At 40.0% G+C, this 22954-nt stretch overlaps 1 protein-coding gene across 1 annotated transcript in view; it reads right to left on the reverse strand.

Annotated features, from left to right (window-relative positions):
• Positions 1-10856: 10856 nt before the first annotated feature.
• DTWD2 (DTW domain containing 2) overlaps positions 10857-22954 on the reverse strand; it is a 191700-nt gene continuing 179602 nt past the window's right edge. The window contains exons 5-6 of the mRNA XM_037901594.2: positions 19002-19130; positions 10857-14509 (exon numbers count right to left, since the gene is read on the reverse strand). Of these exons, the coding sequence (XP_037757522.1) occupies positions 14339-14509; positions 19002-19130 (300 nt within the window). The 3' untranslated portion in view covers positions 10857-14338. The remainder of the gene's footprint in view (positions 14510-19001; positions 19131-22954) is intronic.

A 22954-nucleotide genomic window follows, 5' to 3' on the forward strand; every position in this document is an offset into this window, starting at 1 on the left:
TAGCAGAAGAGAAGCTGATCGAGATACGCAACAAAAGGAAGCTCGGCACCGAGGACTGGACCAAGATACAGCTAGTAGATTTGATATGTTCTAATGATCAGAAGAGGAATAATGGTCCAAGTTTGCAGGGAACTTCCAGTCCATTGGCAGAGGCCAGCAGGCGAGAAAAATCTTAGAACCAACTTCCTGAAGAGTAACAGGGAAGAGGCTGACAGAGGTAGCAACCATGTTCAGTCCAGACTGAATGCACCACTGCAACAGGAGTTGTGGTCAGATCTGCAGCTAGAGCAAGAGAAGTTGCAGCTGGAGAGAGTCAGTGCATGTGGAAATCCACAGCAGCTTGCAGTCCCGGAGCAAGAGAGAGCAGACCAGAAGCATCAGTATGAGAGAGACACATCTCCATCCAAGAGAGATGATGGCTGGGCGCTGGAAGCCTGAGAATGGGTGACTTTTGATAGACCATAGAGGGGAAGCATAGGTGCAGTTGCTCTGAACTGTGACACTCCCCTACATGAGAGAGACATGTCTTGAGCATCCTTCAAGATTCGCAGTATAGTAAGTGCTGGTGGAAGTTAGGTTCTGTTAACATACCAATTACACACTATAGGGGTCCTAAATGGACTTGAGCTTTGATTAACACCTCTCTTGTGGTAGCTCCTTGAGTGAGGAGGAGATACAAAATCTGAAGGGGATGGACAGTGCTCCTGAATGGCCTACATAGCAACACTTGACTCCTTTGAATTCAGGAGGAGAGTATCCACATTCAAATGTGTGCTAGTGGCAAGAGCAGGGGACCAGGAGCCAGGAGATCAGGGTTCTAACCAGATCACCGACTCACTCTTTGACCTTGGATGATTTGGCTGATCTCCCCATGCAATCTGTGAAATGGGGATGTTACTTTTTAAAATACTTGTAGACCTTTGGACGAAAAGCTCTGTGTAGTGCAAAGTATCATTCTATTTTAACAAGTAAGCAGAACTGACTCTAGGCACCAGCAAGCGAGCATGTGCTTGGGGCAGCACAATTCCAGGGGGAGCGGCATCTGGCCACCCTTTTTTTTTTTTTTTTTTTTTTTTGCTTGGGCAGTTGCGCTCTCAGAGCTTGGGGCAGCAAAAAGCCTAGAGCCAGCCCTGCCACTAAGGCATATGTAGGGCTGGATTGTAGGTGTCTTACATGGACAGCAGGGGAGATATAGAAGGAGTTGGTTGGGGCAATAAATATAGGGATATTTATATAAAAACCAGGTTAGAAAAAATAAAAGCCAACACTGGTTTCTTAACTTCTGAAATACTGCTTTGTTCTATTTTTGCATTTCCTGACTTTTGTTTCTTTAAGTCAGATCCTGCATGTTACCTTAACATTGATTTTGTAATTAATTTCATATAAAAAGTAAAAATAAAAAATAAACAGAGAACCCCTATCACTAACATTGTATATAAGATACTATCACCAAAACTGTAATTTAATTGCAGTGGGATTATTACATCTATTTTTCTGAGATCATGCCATACTGTATGTTACAATCTCAAGGATCCTTGATCTACAGATCACTGACAAAGCACTGTCTCACTGCTGTATCATTTTTACAATCAGAGACTCTTGATCCAAGAAATATTGACATAGACACATCACCTCTTTGACTGCATCAATGTGCTCTAAGTGTCCTTAACTGGGAAATTATTGACATCACAGAGCATCATTAAAATCATTTGTGTCAAATTGAGTTTGTGTAATTAAGAAATGTTATATTCTGTAACACATATGTTGTAGCAGGAAAGCAGACTACTGTAATTCCTATTGACTCAAATTGCTAAGCAAACTAAGATGCCTCAATCTTGACTGCTTCAATTTAAAAATAATAATTAAGAACACCCAAATGCTAGACTGTAATATGGATGTTGAGTAAAATTATTAAATTAGATCAATTACATTTTGGATGTATAGGAATTTCTTTTTAAAAAAGCTGAAACTCTAAGCTAATTTCAACCAAGTTACTTCAATTAATGTTTTACTAAAAAAAAACAAACAAACCACACACTCCTGAACCCAGGATTTTTTCTACCTAAAGAACATAAACTAATTGTGCACATGCATGACCTGTTGATGAGAGTGTTTCTCTGCTTTAGTTACAAACATAGGCTGTGCTGCATTTGCTTTACACTGCACTGCTGGCATAAACCCACCCTAAAGTTGGCATATAGCAGATCCTCTGATCACCCCTACAAGAACTCCTCTCTCTGCAGCCAAATTAGAAGGCTTAGCAAGTGAAAAAGAGGGAGTAGCTAATGCTAGCCTGCACCCCAGCTACCTCTGGAAGCTGTATCAATCTTTTGAGGCCATAGCAAATTAGAATATTCTGGCTCCATACCCCCCACTCCACTGCTCCCCCTGACTGGTGAATGGCTGCAAAGGGGTGCCCAGCCAACCTTTGCATGCTGCTATCACCTTTGCTACCCCTGTGTCAAGGCTGATTCCCCACTCTGTCACTTCGAGGGCTGAAGGTGGGGGCCCGCAAGGATTCTAAAAATACTGGCCACTCCAGGCTTGTCTTAAACTCCCAAGGTTACAGCTTCTCTCTGACCTTGGATGGGTAGATACTGCCACCACCCAAATGCAAAACCCCTTGGAACCCAGGAAGGCGCACTTGGGAATTCCTTCCTGAGGGGTACCCTCAAGCCCTTTCACAGCCCACCTCCCCCCCCCGGGGAAGCTGAGAAAGGAAAACAAAGAAATCAGCTGTTGCCAACAGCTAACTAAAAACCATGTGCACAAACCTCTTAAGATACAAAAATCCAAATCCTGTTCTTAAAAAAGGTACATTAAAAAAAAAAATCTCAAAACTCAGGCTATTGCTAGATTTTTTTAATTCCAAAAATTAAGCACCCAAAATAGTTTTCTGAGGGTTCAGCGTAAAGCTTACAAGCAACAAAAGCATCTGGGGTTAGCACAGAGGAATCCACAAGCCATAACAAAATAAACCTAATCCTGTCTTTCTACACATTTTGTGATCTATTTACATATCTGAGTTTCCAAATAAGCAATTTCTAGGTATGATTCTGATTATTTTTATACGTGGCCTTTAGCTTCTCACAGCATAACTGCTGCCATTCCCCTCTTCCCCAGAGAGCAACAACAGACAAACAAAGAGGGAGTCTTGTTTCAATTTTTAAAAGTTCTAGCCGTCCCATTGGCTCTTTTGGGTCAGGTGCCCACTCCCTTTCTTTTACCTATGCAGGGAGACTTTATTAACCCTTTACAGGTAAAACAAGCAGAGAACAGCCACCAAGAGGGACTTTATAGCTAACTGGCTGGCTGGGTGTCCATAAAAGGTGTCCCTCCTTCATTTATCACACCTTGCCAGTGCAAAGGCCATAGTGAGGAGATGCTGTGGATCTGAATCTATGTGATCCTGGTACCCCACACTACCAATGCACAGGGGCTGTGGCCACTATCCACTTGCAGGGACAACTGTCACCCTTACTGAATGGGACTACTGGTATAACAAGATATCATTCAAGGAGAGGGTGGCAGAATTGGACCCTTGACCTATCTGTGCCTCCTGTTTACTCATCTTTAAAATAGCTATATAAATGCACTTATGACTCTCAGGTGTGCTAGGAGGCATAAGTAATCTTTGTAAACTGCTTAGAGATCCTGGGATGAAAGGCACTATTATTATTAATCATTTATACTATTATAGCACCCAAAGGCTACAGACAGAACAGGCCTTATTTGGGCTGGCTAAGTGCAATGGAGTCTCTGTTTTCTGGGGCTAGAGCAAGTGTCTTTTTGACTATATTTAACATGTTTTATAAATCAGGAAAATAACACATTTTCCCTCTTACTGCGTTACTTTTGCATAAGCTTCCACAATCCATTTCAGCTTTTAAAAGATATTTGAGGTCTATGAATCTCTCACATTCCTAGTTGTTCACACTTAACAGTAGCGGCACCACAAAGCCCACGTCTGCAGAAGAACATGTGGACAGAATTGGAAATGGAGGGTTGCTTTTTTTATTTTCATGCCATTCCAATCAGTGGAACAGTTTTGCCCAGGTTTCACTTTACGAGGCAATTCTGTTTTCATGTCAAGAAGCATTTTGTGCCACTTCAGGCTAAGCAGTCCATCTCCTTTTGGTTCTATTCTAAAACGGACTATTTATGACAGCTCCAATAATGGCTCACAAAATTACTGTTCAAGAACCTAAGCCTACTGTACCTCTGACTATCCTACAGGACCAAACTTGTTAAAATTTAAACATGAGCATTAAGACTGTCATGCATTTTACATAGGATGTTTTGGTTCCAACATGATTTCCTCATTGGAGCCATTGGCCAGTCAGGCACTTGCTTCTGTCTCGCCTGAATTATTCATTAGACATTTTCATTTAGAAATCATCAACTTAACTGGAACAACCACTCTGCAGAAAAATATGTCAACATATTTTATTTCCTCCCTTGAATTAAATTCTGATGTTAATCAAGTGCACTAAGTAAAGAAAAAGAAAATTAATTTCTTCGTAAGAAACTATGGCTGAGGCATTTATTCATGGATGTCTGTTATCTGCCACACATGAGGAGTAGCATCCTGAATTAAAGAGGGGAAAAAATTAGATTTTTCCCCGGAGTGGCTGCTGTGTAAGTGACAAGGTTCCTAAAGAAAAGAATGAATAAACGGAAGTAGAAAGATTTGGATTGCCATTTTAATATACTGCAGATAGAATACAACTACCTTCAGAATCCTTAATTCCAGTGACTGGTGATTATCACAAAAGCAAATACTGTACTTGTGACTCCAAATGAAATTTAAGAAATGAATACCAGGTGGTATGGCTGAATATACACAAAGCAGTCTACATTATTTTAGCAGATTGAACTTTCATTGTAAAAGCCTGCGATATACGAACAGGTATAGTACAGGAACTGGTTTGTCTTTCTCCTATGGATGCTGCTGGCTAAAAATGTGACAGAACATACTCAAAGTGTTACAGACAGCATGAAATCCTGGCTCTGTTCAAGTTTCTCACATTGAATTCAGTAGGTCAAGATTTCACCCACAGTTTCAGAGGACAAAATCCACATTTGTGCTAAGTGCCAGCACAAGGGCCTGTTTTGAGTTTCAGCAGGACTAAAATGATGACTGATTTTGTGCTGGTCCTCTGCATGGGGGTGAATTTCATTCAGAACACTCATTTTCTTTTTAACTTTAGATACCAAAGACAATAGGATGTAAAGGTATGAGAAACACATTCACATCACAGCTTTAACGATGAAAATGCCAAGAACCCAAGCAGATAAAGAGCAATAGGCACAAATTACCTTGGCCTAGCCTCTCTGAGTTTCTGTAACTTGACTCAGTTCTCTTCTCAGGTCTTAGACCCAATGTGACATTTCCCAGGGTGCAATCTGAATGGCTGGGTCCTCTCAGCTCTCCAGCCTAAAATGCCTTTTACACTATTTTGCGATGGACAGCACGCCCCCTGCCAGGCTCTGCTCACTCACAACCACCAGCATGCAAAGTCGCTCCGAGCTAAAAAATGAATGCTATGCCCAGCCATCCACTAATTACGTTTCCTGTCTGGGGCTGCCAGTGTGCCTTTGTCTCTGAAAAATGGGTTTGTGGGCATTACCCAGAACTACAACGTTTCAGTAATAATCACAGAGCAAAATTTCGTAATTTTACATGCAGTGTTGCGACACACATTTCAACAGGATAATAAATTCAGCAGATTATGAGTTTTCAAATGATACCTGACAAGGCATATTTTGTACAAAATATATCTTACAAAAGTGTGAACACAGGGTATCATATGTGGTACAGCGTATCACAACATCTATTCCCTATAGGTGTTTAAACCCATTCAGTGCCTACATTTTCAGGGTAAAAGTTCCCTAGACACCTATGTGTCTCCCTCTGAGCATGTGCACTGCTGACTCCTCTCAGGACCCAGGTGCCTATCTGCTACCTAAGCTCCACAGTGATACCCTCCTCAAGATAGCCCATTCCTCAGTGGTTATAGAACTCTCCTGCAAGGTGGGAGACCCAAATCGAAATCCTCTCTCTGGGAGGGTGTGGTGGGGAATTGAACTTGAGTCTCCCACATACTACGCAAGTGTGCTAAGCACCACCTCCTCCCACCCCAACAGCATAGGCACCTTAACTGAAAAGGCAGTTCCCAGTGAGACTTGCAGACAGAGATAGGTGCCTCCCTGCAGCCTGGACTTCAGTGCCTATTTCTGACAGGGCTTAGCACATACCCCTGTCATCAGCATCTCTAGAGTTCTGCACGGATACAAAATTTATATCTGCAGATATAAAGTAGTATCCGTGGAGCTGCAAGGCTCTACTGGGAACTGCAGCGACAGAAGCAGCAGCATGTTGGGCTGCCAATCCCAGAAGCCAGCGCCCAGCCCGGGCAGTTCCTCCGGCATGACTGTACCTCTCCCAGCCCCGCCCACTGGGGTGGGCACCAGGCTCACCGGGAGCTGTCCCTGATCACGCTAGTGTTTGCAAGCGGCTCACATGCTCCCGCACAGGAGATGCGGATCGCTGCGTGGATGGGATCCTGTCTGGGAGCGTGTGAGCCGCTTGCATACACTAGCGTGACCAGGGACAGCTCCCAGTGAGCTGGTGCCCACCCCACTGGATGGGGCTGAGGGCGGTACATCCATGCTGGAGGAGCTGCTGGCATTGGGTGCTGGCTCCTGGGAGCAGTGGCCCAATATGGTACTGCTTTCACCTCTGCGGTTTCCAGTAGAGCTCTGCAACTTCCGCGGATACTGATTTATAACTGCATCTGTGGATATATATTTTGTATCCGCGCAGGGCTCTAAGCATCTTCCACTGGCTACCTTAGGCAGCTTCCTGCCTAGCCTGTTAACTTTTGTGATTCACAGTGCAAGTCACCAGTCTCTCCCCTTTCACTGAATAGGAGTGTAGGTGTCTAAACTCAAGCTTTGTGAGTTTTCCAGATACCAAAAAGTTAGTCATTGTGACATGCCTATATCCTTTCGAGCATTCAGCCCTAGTCCTCAGAGTACTTTCCTTCCTGGTCCTTTATGTAGTCCCAGATTAGAGTCTACTACTGATCATGTTGTTTTCTTCCCTGTAAATTAGTAGCCAAACTTTGCAATACAGGAGCATTCTTTAACTATTTAATCCATTCTTGAATTACATATCCTAATTCCAGTAAAATGCAGATATACGTGGACTAGAGCTGTGTCTATCAACTAGGCCACAGGAGAGAATTTTGCCCTTTTAAAAAAAAAAACCCCAGTATATTTAAAAAACATTAACAATATAAAGCAAAGCAGGAAAAGAATCCAAGAAGCTTTCTGCATTATATAATGACAATTTTAATGCTAACTACCAGTTGTTGTCCCTTTAAAAATAGGTAAAGAAAATTACATTTGGAAACTGAATCCTTTGCACAGGAAAAGATCAGTATTACAAATGTTCAGTTTTTAGCTAATCACTGACTATCACTGCCTTCCATTAGCAAATCCATTAATAATGTGTTCTAATTAAAAATTATGACAATGTTTCTGTACTGTGTAATTATAGTCAAGTGAAAAACCAAAAGTCATAACCTGCTTTACCTACTGTGACAAAGCTCTGTCCTTGCCTCTGTGGGTCCTGTGTTTCCTGGCGGATTTCGCTAGCCTCAGAGGCTCACTGTGACCCTCCATGTAACCCTTCTCTCTCTAGAGACAAGGTTCACAGTCTACTGAGCCATTTTCATCATAAGCCAGCAAGGGAGGTGAGGAGAAGCTATCCTTCCTTGCACAGTCTCTGTTGTCTCCCAGTCTTAGTGATTAATCAGGGGGCAAAGGTGTGGGGGGGAGCCCAGGCCCACCCTCTACTCCAGGCTCCAGGCCAGGGACCCTAATAGTATCAGCTATGGTAGCTGACCTTTCAGAAACATGACATGTACAATTCCCTGGGCTACTTCCCCCATAGCAGCCATCACTTCCTCAAGCTCCACTTCACCCTTACCTCAGGGCCTCCTTTCTTGTGCCTGATATGGTGTGTACTACTCAGCCTCTCCAATAGCGCAACTTCCTCCCACAGCTCCTGACATGCACACCCACCTGACTAACTGGGAGACTTTTAACTAGTTTCAGCCAGCCCCTGATTGGCTTCAGGTGTCCCAATCAACCTAGTATTCTCCCTGCCTTCTGGAAAGTTCTTAATTGGCCCCAGGTGTTTTAATTGACCAGGAACAGCTGCCATGTCACTTATCCTGGTCTTACTGGGATAGATTTGTTTAGCCTGGAGCTAATATATCTCCCACTACTTTTCTATAGCCATCTGGCCTTGCCCCGTCACACTACTCCCAGTCCAAACATACAAACTTCTGTGAGAAAAAAAAAAAAAATTTAATTGGATTTTCTCATCTAAACTTAGAATTCCCCACAATACTGCTTTATCTAAGAATTGTTGATTACTGCTTCCAGCTATCTATTTGTCTACTGTCCAGGTTAAAATATGTGAATTTAGATGAAAAATGACATGCTGTTAATTAGTTATGTAGCACACATTTAAATCCTATCCCTGTCCCCTGCTCTGAACAGAACAGGGAAGTGGTTATCATGTAAAATTTAAATCCCTTAGAGGATTATTGTTTTCCAGAATAATGAGGTATCATAATTTGATAAATTTACACACCATGGCGTCACTTCTTTTTTTCTCATTAAAGAGTATTAACAACAACTATGGAGCTGGAGCAGGTTTAAATTTAGCTATCTAAAAATCACGTGGAAACTTACCTTTTCTTTAATCCAGAACTGTATTTTGAAATATCCTTACAACATTTGTGGGAAAAGAGAGACATGAAACTAAAAGAAGAAAAATCTATTTTTAGAAACACAAAAAGTAATGTTAGAACGTGATATTTAAACACTGGCAATGTAACGTAATGACTGTCGCTCATATTCGAGTATGACTATGACTGGAAATCAGTTTCCACATGTAGGGTTCAGGAAACTTGCCAGGGCATGCTGGTGTCTACATTTCCTTCTGCTGTCGTGGCACAACAATATTCTGTTGCACGTTCTGTTTCCTTAGTCGCAGAATGCCAAGCTCACCTGTGACGGGTCATATCCTCCCAGGTCATTACATTACATGTTCTTTTTCAAAAGACCTGTATGTATTTTCATAGCATTTTTTGCTTCATTAAAAAAAAAAAAAAAAATCCACATCAAGGACCTTAACCTTCAAACACTTGTTCATGTGAGTAATTTCACTCAGGTATATAGCCCCTCATGTGCTTGTTTGCAGGATAGGGCCCTGAGTTTGGTTTGGTTATTATGGTCACAATTGTCACCTGCTCCACACAGTTGCACTGTACCACAAAAGAGCACACGGTTCATTGGGACAGGTAGTAAGGACTCTGAATTGCTGCTTACATGCTCAGAGGGACTTGTGCAAGCCTGCATCTGGCCTGCATACGGCCTGCATACGCTGTCCAGGCACTATGAACCAGGGCTGGGTGACAGGCTGCCACTTCTTCCTCTCCCCCCACCCGTGGTAACCGGACTTTTAGTGTCTGGTCAGTACCTCTTTCAACCACACTTTCCAGTCAAAAACCAGACACCCGGCAACCTTAGGCTGTAATAGTTTATCAGCTGTTCAATGAAGAACACAGCTGCCCATATAGGGGACACTGGTCAGCTGACCCTTAGCATCCACCTAGAAACAGAGAAGTTGGTCCAAAGAAAGCATTAATGGATCCAAAGCCACACCAGTGAGACAAAGCAGTCACGCAGGCCTGCTCTGTTCAAATAAAACAAAGATGCCAGGGCAAGCCCAATGCTGAAGAAACCATTCAGGAAGGGCCATAGCGGTACAGGTCAGGCTTTCCACCAGCTACAGCCCAGTAGTGGAAGCAGCACCCCACAACTCGCCACTCACTTATATACATGTAGCCTTGATGACGAACCCTCCTCTACTCCAAGGGGTTCCAGAGTCCCAACACTGTCCTACTAAACAGTACTGGGCAGTTGCTGACATGACTCCAATGTTCTGAGGTTCCTGTCACCATACTATGACCCACTCACTCACCCCCACAAAAATCTTACCATAACCTGATTGCAGGCTGCACAACCAGAAGGCACAGAAATTATTTTGCTTCATCTCTGATATACAGGGATTTGGGATCTATGTAGCCTTCAATGGGTCACAATACCAAACCTACCCCTTTCATTTCCTAAGGGGGTGCAGGAGCTGACATGCATCCTTCTTACACACAAGGCATACTGCAAGGGCATGATTTAGGATTTGTCTTACACTGCACTGTGGGTGCAGCCTATGTGATGTGTGTTGGCTGTGTAGGACTAATGATACAGTCATGATAATCTTGTTTTATCATGTGTAAATGGAAAGTATAAAGTATTTTATGTGAATGTATGGATATAGATGTTAAAGAACTCCACATGCTACTCAAGAAGAAAATTACTGAACCCAGATACCTTTTTAAAGAGTTCAGTTTTTTAATTCTATTTCTTTTTTGTTTAGAAATGTAAAACAATACAGTATGAACATCTTTTTAATCCATTTTAGCAATACAGAAGAAAATCCTTTAGTCTAAAAATAAAATTTTGTCTTTTATCATATGAACATATTTTAAAATAGAAAACTAATGAAACACTAACTACTTTCTAATATTTTGACAACACCTGGAATGTGTAAGATGTTAGAATGCAATGGGTATTAAGTCCTGCAGGTAACAAAGCATGTCCTGCTCTTCCTGGACCAACTTTATCTTGAAATTTGAAAACTTTCTAGAAATATTCTTCTACAAAGAGAAAATAAAAATAAGAGGGTTCAGAAATACCTTTTTTTTTTTTTTTTTTTATAAAGTGAATATATAGTTTACGTAATCACATACAACTTTTGTATCCAACATCTTGTACTGGAAACTTTGTCACTTTACAGTATTTTATGGCATTACAATCTTTTTCACCAAAGTTTGATATCAATGTTGTCAGCATATGTACGGCAATGTCACCAATTCCCCATGATATGATTCAGTGGAACATAGAGGGCAGACTGTATTTATACAGCAACATTTAAAAGTGCAAAGCTGACAAGGGGAGAACAACAAACATTAAAAGAAAATACACTGTATGAAATATGTTTTTAGAGGTTCACTTCTATGCTAGACTGCTGTTTTAAACTCCCAAGAATCTTTTGCTAATTTACAAATGAAGAGTGGATGACCATTAAAGCAAATAATAAAAATGCAAAATAAACTTATCCTAATTAAAATTTCTTACAGAAAGCAGGTGACAACTCTTCAAGCTCTCTCACAATCAAAAGAGTTAAGATTTGGGTAGTACCTTTTCTTGAGATAACTGTCATACATTAAAATATCACTTTCAAGTTTGATCCCCATTGGCCTGAAGACAAGATTGCTAAATTCTGAAAATGTTTGTTAATACACATACTTTTGTTTAAAAAGCTATACAGTAACATCAAAAATATAAAAATCTGAAAATAAACTTACAACTGATCAACCTGCATGACGCGGTCATGTAACATAAAATATTGAAATTAAACAGTAACAATTTAGTATATAGAACCAATCAAAATTCTGTTTACAAGAATAATAGATTAAGGGCCAGGTTTTCAAGAGTGGCCTCCATCTTTACATGCACAATGTCATATCTGCAAATAATTCTGCTTGTATTTTGGGGTCCGCAATAAATTGGAGGAAGAAGTGATAGTTATACACCTTTTTGCACATCCAAATAAGATATTTAGACGTCTATTATTCGTACCTGTAATTAATTTAAAACCCAATTATTTGTGGGTGCAAAAAGTAGGCCTACCCCCCACCCCCCAAAAAATACTTGATTGAGGCCTACCTGAAAATTTGGCCCTAAATGTCTTTGTGCAACCACTTTTCATCGTGCCCAGAAAAAAAATAATGGAAAAGGTGCTCAGAAGGAATAGAAGGCATGAAGAAATATTATTTGAGAATATATTCTGCTTGGTTTTCAAGAAAGGACTGCAGCAACAGAATTGGATTTTAACAGAGGAAGATGATAAAACAGCTTTAATCAAATTAAGTGTTAGTTCTTAGTAAAATGGCAATGAACAAAAAATGTTCAGCTTTGATGTAACTTCATGTGACAACTTTGTAGCAACTAAATGCCCATCCCAGATAATGTAATTAGTGCTACAGTTAAATTGAACACTACAAAATCCTCAAAGAAAGTAAAATCGTAGGGTTCCAGTAACTGAAGCATAACGAATAACTTCATCTTTTTTCATTTTTAAAATAACTGTTGGATAGTGATCTACTAGTATGGTACAGACAGTACTGCAGACTTGACTGCAACAGACATCCATTTGTCCAACATTAGGACTTGATCCTACAAACATCACTCACTTAACTAATACTTACTCATGGGAGTAGCCCGACATCAATGAGATTATTCACATCAATAAAAATCTCTCATATAAACATTCAAAAATTTGACCCTTATGCAGAATTGAAAAAAACCTTCAATTCACATACTAAACTGCAGTACTTCATGTAGGATTATAACTCAATTAAGTAGACTATTTCTTTGATCTACTAAGACTTCAATTGTTTGTGAATTTAGAGTATTAACATAGATTTTCCTCTGTTCTCCAGAATGTGAACTTACATTTTGTGAAAAGAAATATTTAACCCTTCTGTTAGGGAAAATAACCTTCACAGTGTAAACTGAAGGATGCACTGCTGTCCCACTGAATCTGAAACAAGGCAAACTGAAACAATAGCAGCAAGATAAGTGGGAACACCCTCCATTCCTTAAACAGGAATTCTTGCCTGTTTCACTAGAAAATGTGCTTCTACAGTAAGGGTGTCTACATTAGTCTTTCTGTTCCTAATTTCTCATTGTCGCTCTCACCAGTTCAGCTGTACCAATGTTAGCCACAGACATGGGATTTATCTAAATTGCATTGAGACTAAAGAAAAGGTTATGGTTAGCGAACATCTTAGCTAGTCCTGACATAAACTTGATCTCTTTTCCTAATATAGACAAATCCACAGTTGTTAAAACACTGGTGACCACTTAAAAGTCCAGTGGTAGCAGCAGTCATAAATTATGGGAAAAATACCTTAGTGTAGAGAAGGCCTAAGAATAATTACTATCCAGTATAGATGCACTGCTGCTACCTATAGCGCAACCACTAGGCAGGACAGGGATTAGGCACTTTTACTACCACAGTTTCATAAAGCAGGTTTTCACTGTGGTAAAGCCCTAATATCACTAGTTTTCATCATGAAAACCTGCTTTGTGACGCAAATACAAATATCTGATCCTTGTCTTCACTTGTGCTTCCACTGCTGGCAGCAACACTGCAGCGCCACGATTGCTGAAAAAAAGAGAATCATTTCGCCACAAGGTTTGATGCATCTGCAAACATATTTTTACAGTTTGGCTAGACTACTCAATTCTGAAAGGGTTTCAACAGAAACTTCTGCAGGAATACATGTAAATTCCAAAATCAAAGGGATTAAACAAGATGTGGTATACTGCATATACTCTTTGGGCCAAATTCTACGGGTTTTACAGAGACAAGGGAAGTTTTGCCCAAGTATGGAGTGCAGAACCTGGTCTACAATTCAGATAAAAGCTTAGCTCCATTTCCATATTTTCTTTTTTATTAAAATCTGAACAAAATATATTGGCATATCTCAGCCAAGCAAAACCCTTGAAAACTGCGGAGAGGCTCAAAGCAAGTATGACTGCACAACAATATGGATATAAATCTATAACAAGTTAACAGACTAGTAAAATATGAAATAATGCCACACTAAACTAAAACAAAAATACTCAGATCACATTTCCTTATGTTCAGATTAACTAACTAATATAGGAATTTATAGTTATACCCTATTGTAATTACTAATTAAAATGCCGAGAAGTAATTCAATATTCTTCCAAATATTGGATCCTTACCCTTACCACTACCTACTTAAACAGAATGCCTGTTCTTCAGTACTGAGAAAAAGCTTCCCCAAAGTAAATCTATCCAGTCTTAATGGGGATCATACACTGACTCTAGAGACAACATAGCTCTAAATTATTCACTGCAGTTTTCCTCCCTTCTACAGTTGAACAAAGACACCTGGCCTAGTATAACAACAAAACTGAACATGCTGCCTATTACCATAGTTGGCATTATTGACAGGAAGCCTCTTGAATACAGGAGTTTAAAAGGTCTATTACCGTATGGATGGCTATTTGGAACAATCCAATATCAAACTATGTTTGTTAGTTACAAAAAAAAAAAAAATAAAAAATAAAAAAAATCCATACTACTGTGTGTACAGTCTTTCTAGATTTTAACATTATTCACTAAGAGTTCCATTCTCTTGAGCTTCCGTTTATTCTTTGGCATGGGCTTGTCATATAAACCATTTTTAAGAAGATGCTCCTTGCTGTGATGGATCTGGGCACCATGCTGAAGTTGGAAAGAGCACAAAGCTTGAAGAGGGCGGAGTATAGTCTGTGAAAAACAAAACAAAAAAGCTTTGAAATATGTCTAGGAGATATCATTTCATCCAAACTTTATGTGTAGGGATCACCATTAAAATATAAAATTTTACCAAGTTTTATCATGCAGTGGAATGTGAGATACTAAAGGACCTAAATATGCCCCTGTGATTTGTATATAGAAGTGGCCCTCCACACGCGACTCTCCCCACATACAGAAGGTGGAAGATATATGTCTCTCGACATTGTGAGCCCTATCCTTGGGTCCCATGATATATCTCGGATAAGGGACAAGCCAAGGAAGGTATGGGCAGGCCATGAAGGATGCACTTGTCCCCCTTCTCTGGAGATTCCTCTGGATATGTAATAGCGCTACATCTGGCCCAGATATAAGGGGGTATGACTGGTAATCTACTGTACTATGCCAATCCTACCAGCAGCTTTTGTATCCCTAAGTTTTGTGTCCTAAGTGTCCCTAATTTGTTGCAGAGGGACCAGAATAGCTCTGCATAGAGTGGGGACCAGGATGCAAAGAGTGCAAAGATGGGCTTTAAAGCCATCTTTACAAAAAACTCCTGAACTACACTCTGTGCAGATGAGCTACATCCCAGGATTTGGCCCAGTACTGCTCGCTGCCTCTTAGATCTCTCTTGAAATACTGATTACCATTAATATTTTACAGTGCCAGCAACAAAAGACTGAGAACATTGAGGACATGTTAGTGCCTTGACAGAGTCTTCCATCATAGACCAGTGGGATCAAAACTTGCGATGCAAAGGCTAATGTCTGATTGGTATTCTTTGACCTAATAGAATAAACAAACTCAAGAACTGTCACGACCCAAATTTCTCCAAGGGCACTTGACAGTTTTACGCTGATTAGTAGAAAGAAGCAACCCGGTGGGTCACATTTTCTGGCTAAAGGACTATTCCAGGTCAGTGGGGCAGGCTTAGAAAAGCATTTTATCTTCCAGCTAGCTGTGAGGGCAGCTCAGGTCATCTCTGCATTTCTGCAAAAGCTCAAATGATTTCCATGAAGGACTATTAATTGTAAGTCTGGAATTGGATCAGCACTGTCTTCTGAGAGTTAACGTTCACCAGTGCTGTGCTTTGACTGTAGGAAAACATTTTAAACCTATTTAAAAACATGTATCTGTTTAAAAACAAAACAAAGATAATTGCTTAGTTTGATCCAATAACCTTTCTGTAGCTACTAAATGTTACTACATATAAGGACATGGGGAAAGAGTTGCATCTGACCAGTTAGAAAACTTTTAGTGTCTACTTCACTCCAACAGTTTTAACAGGACATATTGGCATGAGGATGACTTAATTCAGGCCCCAGTTAAGCAATATACATAAGCATGTATCCCATATACTTAAAGCAAGTTACATGTTTAAATATCTTGGCTGAATCAGGACCTATGACACACAGGTGCCCCTATTTCCTTCCATCTAGATACATGTCATGGGAATATTTCTCTCTCCTCGTTGTTAAATTATAACACACTTTTTTAAACAAATTCTATTTGCTATACTATATTTTTCTTCTTGAATTAGTAATTTTTAAAGGGTAGAAACAGTCTATTGATTCAGTCCTGATCTCAGATACAGAAAACTAGCATTAACACACCTTTTTAAAAATGAATTATGGTGCTTCCACAGTGGATGGTTTTACAAGATATACGGCAAAGCATGTCTGATTATCTGAGACTATGCTTGAGTTTCAGAGTAGCAGTCATTTTAGTCTGTATTCGCAAAAAGAAAAGGAGTACTAGTGGCACCTTAGAGACTAACCAATTTATTTGAGCATAAGCTTTCATGAGCTACAGCTCACTTCTGTTTCACAGGGTGTATCCCCCCCATCAACAATAAATTGCTAAGTTTTCTGACTCAAAGTTGTTTCAAGACCATGAAATCACACCAGCTTTGGGGGGTGGTAAAAAAAAAAAAAAACACTCTTCAACATTCAACTGAAGGTAAATTGAAGTTGTGCTCCTCCTCATTATGTAGAGAACTATGCAATACATGTGCAGGTCAATTCAGTAAAATACCCAATTTAAATATTTCTGTCAAAGATTTGTTCTTAAATAAAGGGATACATCTTTATTTTCTGAAATATATTTAAAACATAAGGTTTACAAGATCAAAAGATCCTGTCAACTTCAACTGTTTTCAGCTATCATTAAAAAAGGAAACAGAGTGCAAAGCACAAAGCTTTGAAGATTTAGCTTTAAACTTTAGTTGCACATGCTGATTGCCATGTCATTCACTGCTCATGAATCACTAATTATCTTAATAATCATAAAATTTTTTGGATCCATGAAAATTAGATAAAAGGCTAAAATCTCTGCAAATTTTACTAGCATTTTCATTTGCTACAAAATATCAAATCTTAATCTTCTAGACTGAAAACAGCAGGGGTGAGACAGAAAAAATATGTAAATTCTACACACAAAAAACATTAGCGCAATGGATTGTTACCTTCCTGGCAGCTTGACCCAGTACTTAGTACCTAGTAGTTTTTGATAAATTACAGAATTAAGAAGTATCTGAAGAAAAGTATTTACAAAGATTCAATACAACATGCTATATTAGTGTAATTTAGCATACTACAAATGCTGTTTAGGGGAACATAGCTAAGTAGTCACCTTGCTCCTGCCTGAAGGGCTGAAAAGCCAGCCCTTGAAGAGGGCTGGGGCTGTGGGCTACAAGCTGGGCTAATTGGGGAAGTAGCCGCAGCTGGGCCACGCCCCAATCAGACTGCAGCTGGCCTGTATAAGAAGGCCAGGGCAGCCAGGAGTAGTAACATTCTTTCTGCCTTTAGAGGGAGAAGGGCCTGGCTGCTGGGGAGCTTGAGCGAGTACTTGAGGTGGAGTGGGGCTGGGGAGCTCTGGTCTGGAAACACTGCAGGCCAGGAGTAAGGCCAGATAAGTACTGAGGTTGTGGGGCAGCAGGTCCAAACCCCTTTGCCTGTGATGAGTGGCTAATACACTGCAGTCTGCCCAGGGAGCGGGGCTAAATGAGGACTGGTAGTAGCCAAGACTGAGGTGAAGTGGGGATAGTGGGTGGGGGGTTCCCCTGGGTGGGGAGACCCTGAGACTGAGGGGTTACTGCCAGAGGAGTAGCACCCCAGACAAAAGGGCACTGGGTCCATAAGGGACATGGGGGGGCTGGGGGGGGGAGGAGCAGTGACAGGCGAATCACCAGACTGCAGAGGGTGTTCTGGAGGGTACTGAGCTAATTCCCAAGGATGACCAGCAGGAGGCGATGCTGGGTGAGTCCATGCCTGGTTACAGGGGGATATTCAAGTATTGCAATCGGGAATGCCAAGTGAATTAGAAATGAATGCACTTCTCCAACACATGTTCTGTTTGCCACACTATTTAAAAATACAATACATTTTCTATTTCTTAATTTTGAGCCAAATTCTGAACCCTTACCTAGTTTGGTATTTGTTTTATACTCAAAACTGAAGTGCATGAGTACCTTACAAACAGATATAAGTTCAAATGATGGAGAGACAGATGTAGATTTAGTCTTCTCATCTTGTCTCAGAAAAGAGGGAGGAAAAAAGGAGTGAGAAGCAGAAGTATGGGATGAGAAAGTGAATGTAAGGGGAATGAGGAGGAGAGGGATAAGGAGCTGATGAGAATAAGAGGACAGACTGAGTGAGGAGTACACAAGAGGAGAGCAAGATGAATGAGAAGAAGGGAAGAAAAAAAAATAAAATAGAAAGGACTGATAGAGAAGAGAGTGAGGCCAGTTAGTTTGAATTTAGGGGAGATACCATGATGATGAGTTTGGTACAAAAACAAGAAGACCGCAGAAAAGTGGAAGTCAAAAAGAGTAGATGTGAGGGAGGGTGTGTTCATAAGGGCTGTGCTCATAATAATTAAGCTTGTGTTAGGTCAATCTGTTATCCCACACAGAGAGAAAGAAGAATGATTCAGAAAGATACCTAGTTGATGTTAAGACACTAGCTGGTACTTTGAAACATTTCCCTCTGCCCACCACTTCCTTCCAAAAGTCTTGCCCAGGTTTATCTTCAGCCAACTCCACATTGTGAAAGAGCTAATCTAGTTAGTTATGGTGGTAACTGGAAAATAGTGTAGTTTGCATTCAGTGCAAAGAATGTAAGTATCATGGATAAACTGTTAGCATTTAAGACCATGGTGTTTGACAGGGATGCCCTGTAAGATGAGGGAGAGAATGAAGCCTTGTGGAAGTCCACAGTAGACAGCTGCAGTAATGGGTATGCAAGTGTCTGTTAGTAAAACCTGCGTATGATCTGCAAGGAAGGAACAGAACAATATCAGCAGACAGCTGCTTGCTTACCTCTGCTTGGTCTCTGAGGTGAACCAACCAGCAGCATCCCATGATCTTATTCAGGTCTTTGGGTAACGAATGTGTAAGGTGCTCAAGATAAATATGGTACTATTATCTAACTAACTTGGCTTCACACTACTGTTCCATTACCAAAGTAAAATATTTATAATTACATACCTCCTGAATACCATCATTTTTTTCCATGATGGCAAGGGCAATAGCTGCACATTCAAGTGTAGAAAGGCAGGTGTTTGTTGGCTGCGTACGAATTACATATTGACTTGAAATGCTTGTTTTCAATTGCACCTGAAAAAACAAACACACACCCAACTTAAAGAAATCAATTACTATGATACAGCAAATTCTTTTACTTTCCTATTTTTTTTAATAATCACCTGCCTTCATACCTCTCTACTGTCTTGTTCCCTGGTAGCCAATTGTCATAGACTATACATATCTTCGCACATGAATGAACCTGCTGAAGAATAACCATAGACATTAACCGTGTAGGGGTCAGATCCTAAACTCCTCACAAAACTAGCCCCAGTGACTTCAGTGGGTTTATAAATAGAGGAGGATTTGGACTGAGTTGGAATAAACATGTGAGCACTATATACAGTTGATTCTAGAAGAATTCTTTCCTGGGTATCTGGCTGGTGAATCTTGCCCACGTGCTCAGGGCACAGCTGATCGCCATATTTAGGGTTGGGAAGGAACTTTCCTCCAGGGCAGATTGGAAGAGGCCCTGGGGGTTTTTCACCTTCCTCTGCAGCATGGGACACGGGTCACTTGCTGGAGGATTCTCTGCACCTTGAAGTCTTTAAACCATGATTTGAGGACTTCAATAGCTCAGACAAAGGTGAGGTTTATTGCAGGAGTGCGTGGGTGAGATTTGGTGGCCTGCATTGTGCAGGAGGTCAGACTAGATGACCATAATGGTCCCTTCTGACCTTAATATCTATGAATTTATAAGCCCTTTTTTCTTTTCTTTCATTGATGTGGCATTTGAATTTGCAATGACCTGGCTTTTTATGCCAACAAAATGTTATTGATGAAAATGTGATTGACATGAATCACTGAAGGGAGTACAATCAGAAAAGTCATACATGTTAATGCCAACACGCATTCTTGAGTTTTGCCGTAGAACTTGATATATTTGCATATTTTGGAACTTACACTAAATTGCATAAGTTAGTTTGCCAGAAATCATTCACAAAACCTAAGACATACATATTCTATTTATCTGATTTCTTACACTATTACAGTAGGTTCCCATCCAGTACTTTGGGTATCTATTCCATGAATTAAAAATCACAACATGAATATTAACGAAGTATCACACATAAATGTAGCTATCTCAACCCATGCCCTCCTCAAGAAGTAAGAAAAAAGATGGGGCATGCCCAGAAGGTTAACAAATCTGGGCTCTGGCGGACCAAAGGGGAGAAGCAAATTCCAAAACTCAGGACCCCTCTCAAAAAGCTTCAGCTAGAGTGCCTCTGCCAAGTCAACTGTGGCAGCATGTAATGGTGAGATAGGTGATCTTGACTTGGTAAAACATGTTACCTTACTGGCCTACTGAAGGCTTAGTGATGGGCAAACCTCTCTGAACCTTTTGATTGTTGACCTCTGACCTAATCTTATGACCTATGACTCTGTCTCATGGGTGATTTTATGCTTATGAGAGCTAAAATCACAAAATATAAGATTGATAGGGATATATTGCTTTTTAGCTTGGAATATGCAAGCGGGGCAAATAGGTGAAATAAGTAAATGGGTCATTAAGGTTGCTGCAGTAAAGGCCTGGTATATTAGATTAAGGCTTTGTTGGAGTAGTTATGTTAAAAGCTGGGATTTAGTAGAACAGTGTAGTCCTAAGGAGAGAACTCCAGGTCATATATTTTGCACTGGGAGACAAGTGAGTTACCTTGAACAAGTAGCGTACACCACAAGATTCCACAAGAAGGGAGTTTTGTGGGGCTTTAGCTATTAGGTTGCTATGCAGTATCTAAGCAGTTAGACAACATGTCCATATAGGAATTATTAAGAAATAAGTTATGTAAATCATAAATATTACTGCTTGATACATAATCATGGACACCCCAAAGGCCACATGGATAGGGGCAGCTATTGACCCTATTATAATCAGTGTAAAGGATCACATTTGGTATATATTCGTACTATTACCATAAGGAAGGGCATAAAGTACTACAACCAGTTCCCATTTCTTCATGCTCACTGGGTCCCTGAGACATGTAAACTTAATCAGGACCTCTCTTGTGATGGCCTCCACTTACTTTCCCTTCCATCTGTTTGCAATGGTCTCCATAAATTGTAAGTATGCATGATGTAAGAAGGAACACAGGAAACCACTTTAATGTCATCTTTTTCTAACAGTTTTGTATATTGATCCTTGCCTATGATTTCAATTACAGTTGTCTGTATTAAACAAAGCTTCTGTGTGTTTCACCAAATTCCATCTTTTCAATTAACTCTTAAGTAGCCGCCTAAGAGAGAACCTGTTATCTATGACAAGTGCATGTTGCACCCCAATACATAACCTTATAGGTATAAGAACTGTTCAGGCTACATGATTCTTTTTCCTTTCCATTCCCACTAGAATCCTCCAAGAGCCAGATACTGCAATTGGATCCATGGGTTTGTCTCTACATTGCAGCTGGGAGGTGGGAGCAAGTGAACAGTCTTGTACTCGCTCTGTTCAAACTAGCACACTAAAAATAGCAGAATGGAAATTGTGGCACAGATGTTGGCTTGGACTAGCCACCCAAGTCCAAACTCATCTCATCCCCAGGGTCCAAGCTGCTGAAACATCCACACTGCTATTCTTAACACTCTAGCTTGAATAGAGTTAGCACAAGTCTGTCTACTATTCTGAGAATCTCACCTTCATAGCATAAAGTCAAGGTAAAACATTAAGGATTTAAAAATCAGTACTATGAAGAAAATTGTTTGAAATTACTTATGTGAAAAATTCTATCTTGTAATTTCTTATTTGTATATTGCTAAAACCATGGGTGGAACTTTACAAACTGGTAAGAAGGTAGGGTCCTTGCCTTGAAAAGTTAAAAATCTAAATAGGCAATATATAAAACTAGGAAAGAGGACAGAATGTAAGGAAAAGCAACGGCATTGAGTGTGATGTTTAGCATGGATCAGGTTAATAGTCAACTCAATATTTTAAGAGATTTTCAATTAATCTGGCCTAGAGTTTTCAACAGTGACTGATAATTCTGCAGCCCAACTTCACACACTTTAACGGTCCTTAATTCCAGAAGCGCTGAGTATCAGTTCTCTGAATATCAGGTGAAAATTTCAGCTTTTAAGTATTTCAAACTGTACACTAAAAAGGAGAGGCACCCAAAATCACTGGTCCTTTTTGAAAATCCAGACATTTAGGTCCCATGTTTTTATGTGTTAAAACAATCTAATGTTGTAACGGTCAAATACCTGAATTCCTTTGGGTTCTTACTACAAAAAAAGCAGCTTTAATATTAGTGAAGTAATCTATAAACTTTAGAATGTAGGGCCTGACCCTGAGAGATGCTGAGTATTTTGCCATGGCCATTACAATGGCCATTCAGACTTACTGCAACTGATAAATGAAGATTGTAAAACAGCATTTCTCAGCATTCCATCTTGTTTTCTTTTGGAAAAAAAATGTTAACCGTGCAATTTCCATTGCCACAATTTTCTTTCTAAAAAAGAACAGAGTACTGAGAAACTAACTGCTATTTTACATTCTATATATAATCACATATTCTTTGTTTTAAAATTAAATGCATAGACTATTCCATATATGGGCATGTTGTACTCCATCATTAAGACTGTATTTACCCCGTTTAAGTATTTGTCATCTTTTAGAAAGACAAATTAGAAATCAAATTAATTCATATAATTTATTATTCATATCATTTATTAGGCTACTTTGGGTAAACTGATTTACTGACTTATTGGTTCTGCCTAAAGTGATAACCACTTTATACTATCACACAAGTAAAACATTTTCTAAGAAAGATAAATCTAATTCAACCATTAGACAGTCTGTTTTATCAGCTCCAAAAGCTTTTATTGCTTTTATAAACAGCTGTTGAGAAATGACAGATTTTGTA

This window comes from Chelonia mydas, chromosome 5 (assembly GCF_015237465.2).
Source record: "Chelonia mydas isolate rCheMyd1 chromosome 5, rCheMyd1.pri.v2, whole genome shotgun sequence".
Lineage (NCBI taxonomy): Eukaryota > Metazoa > Chordata > Testudines > Cheloniidae > Chelonia > Chelonia mydas.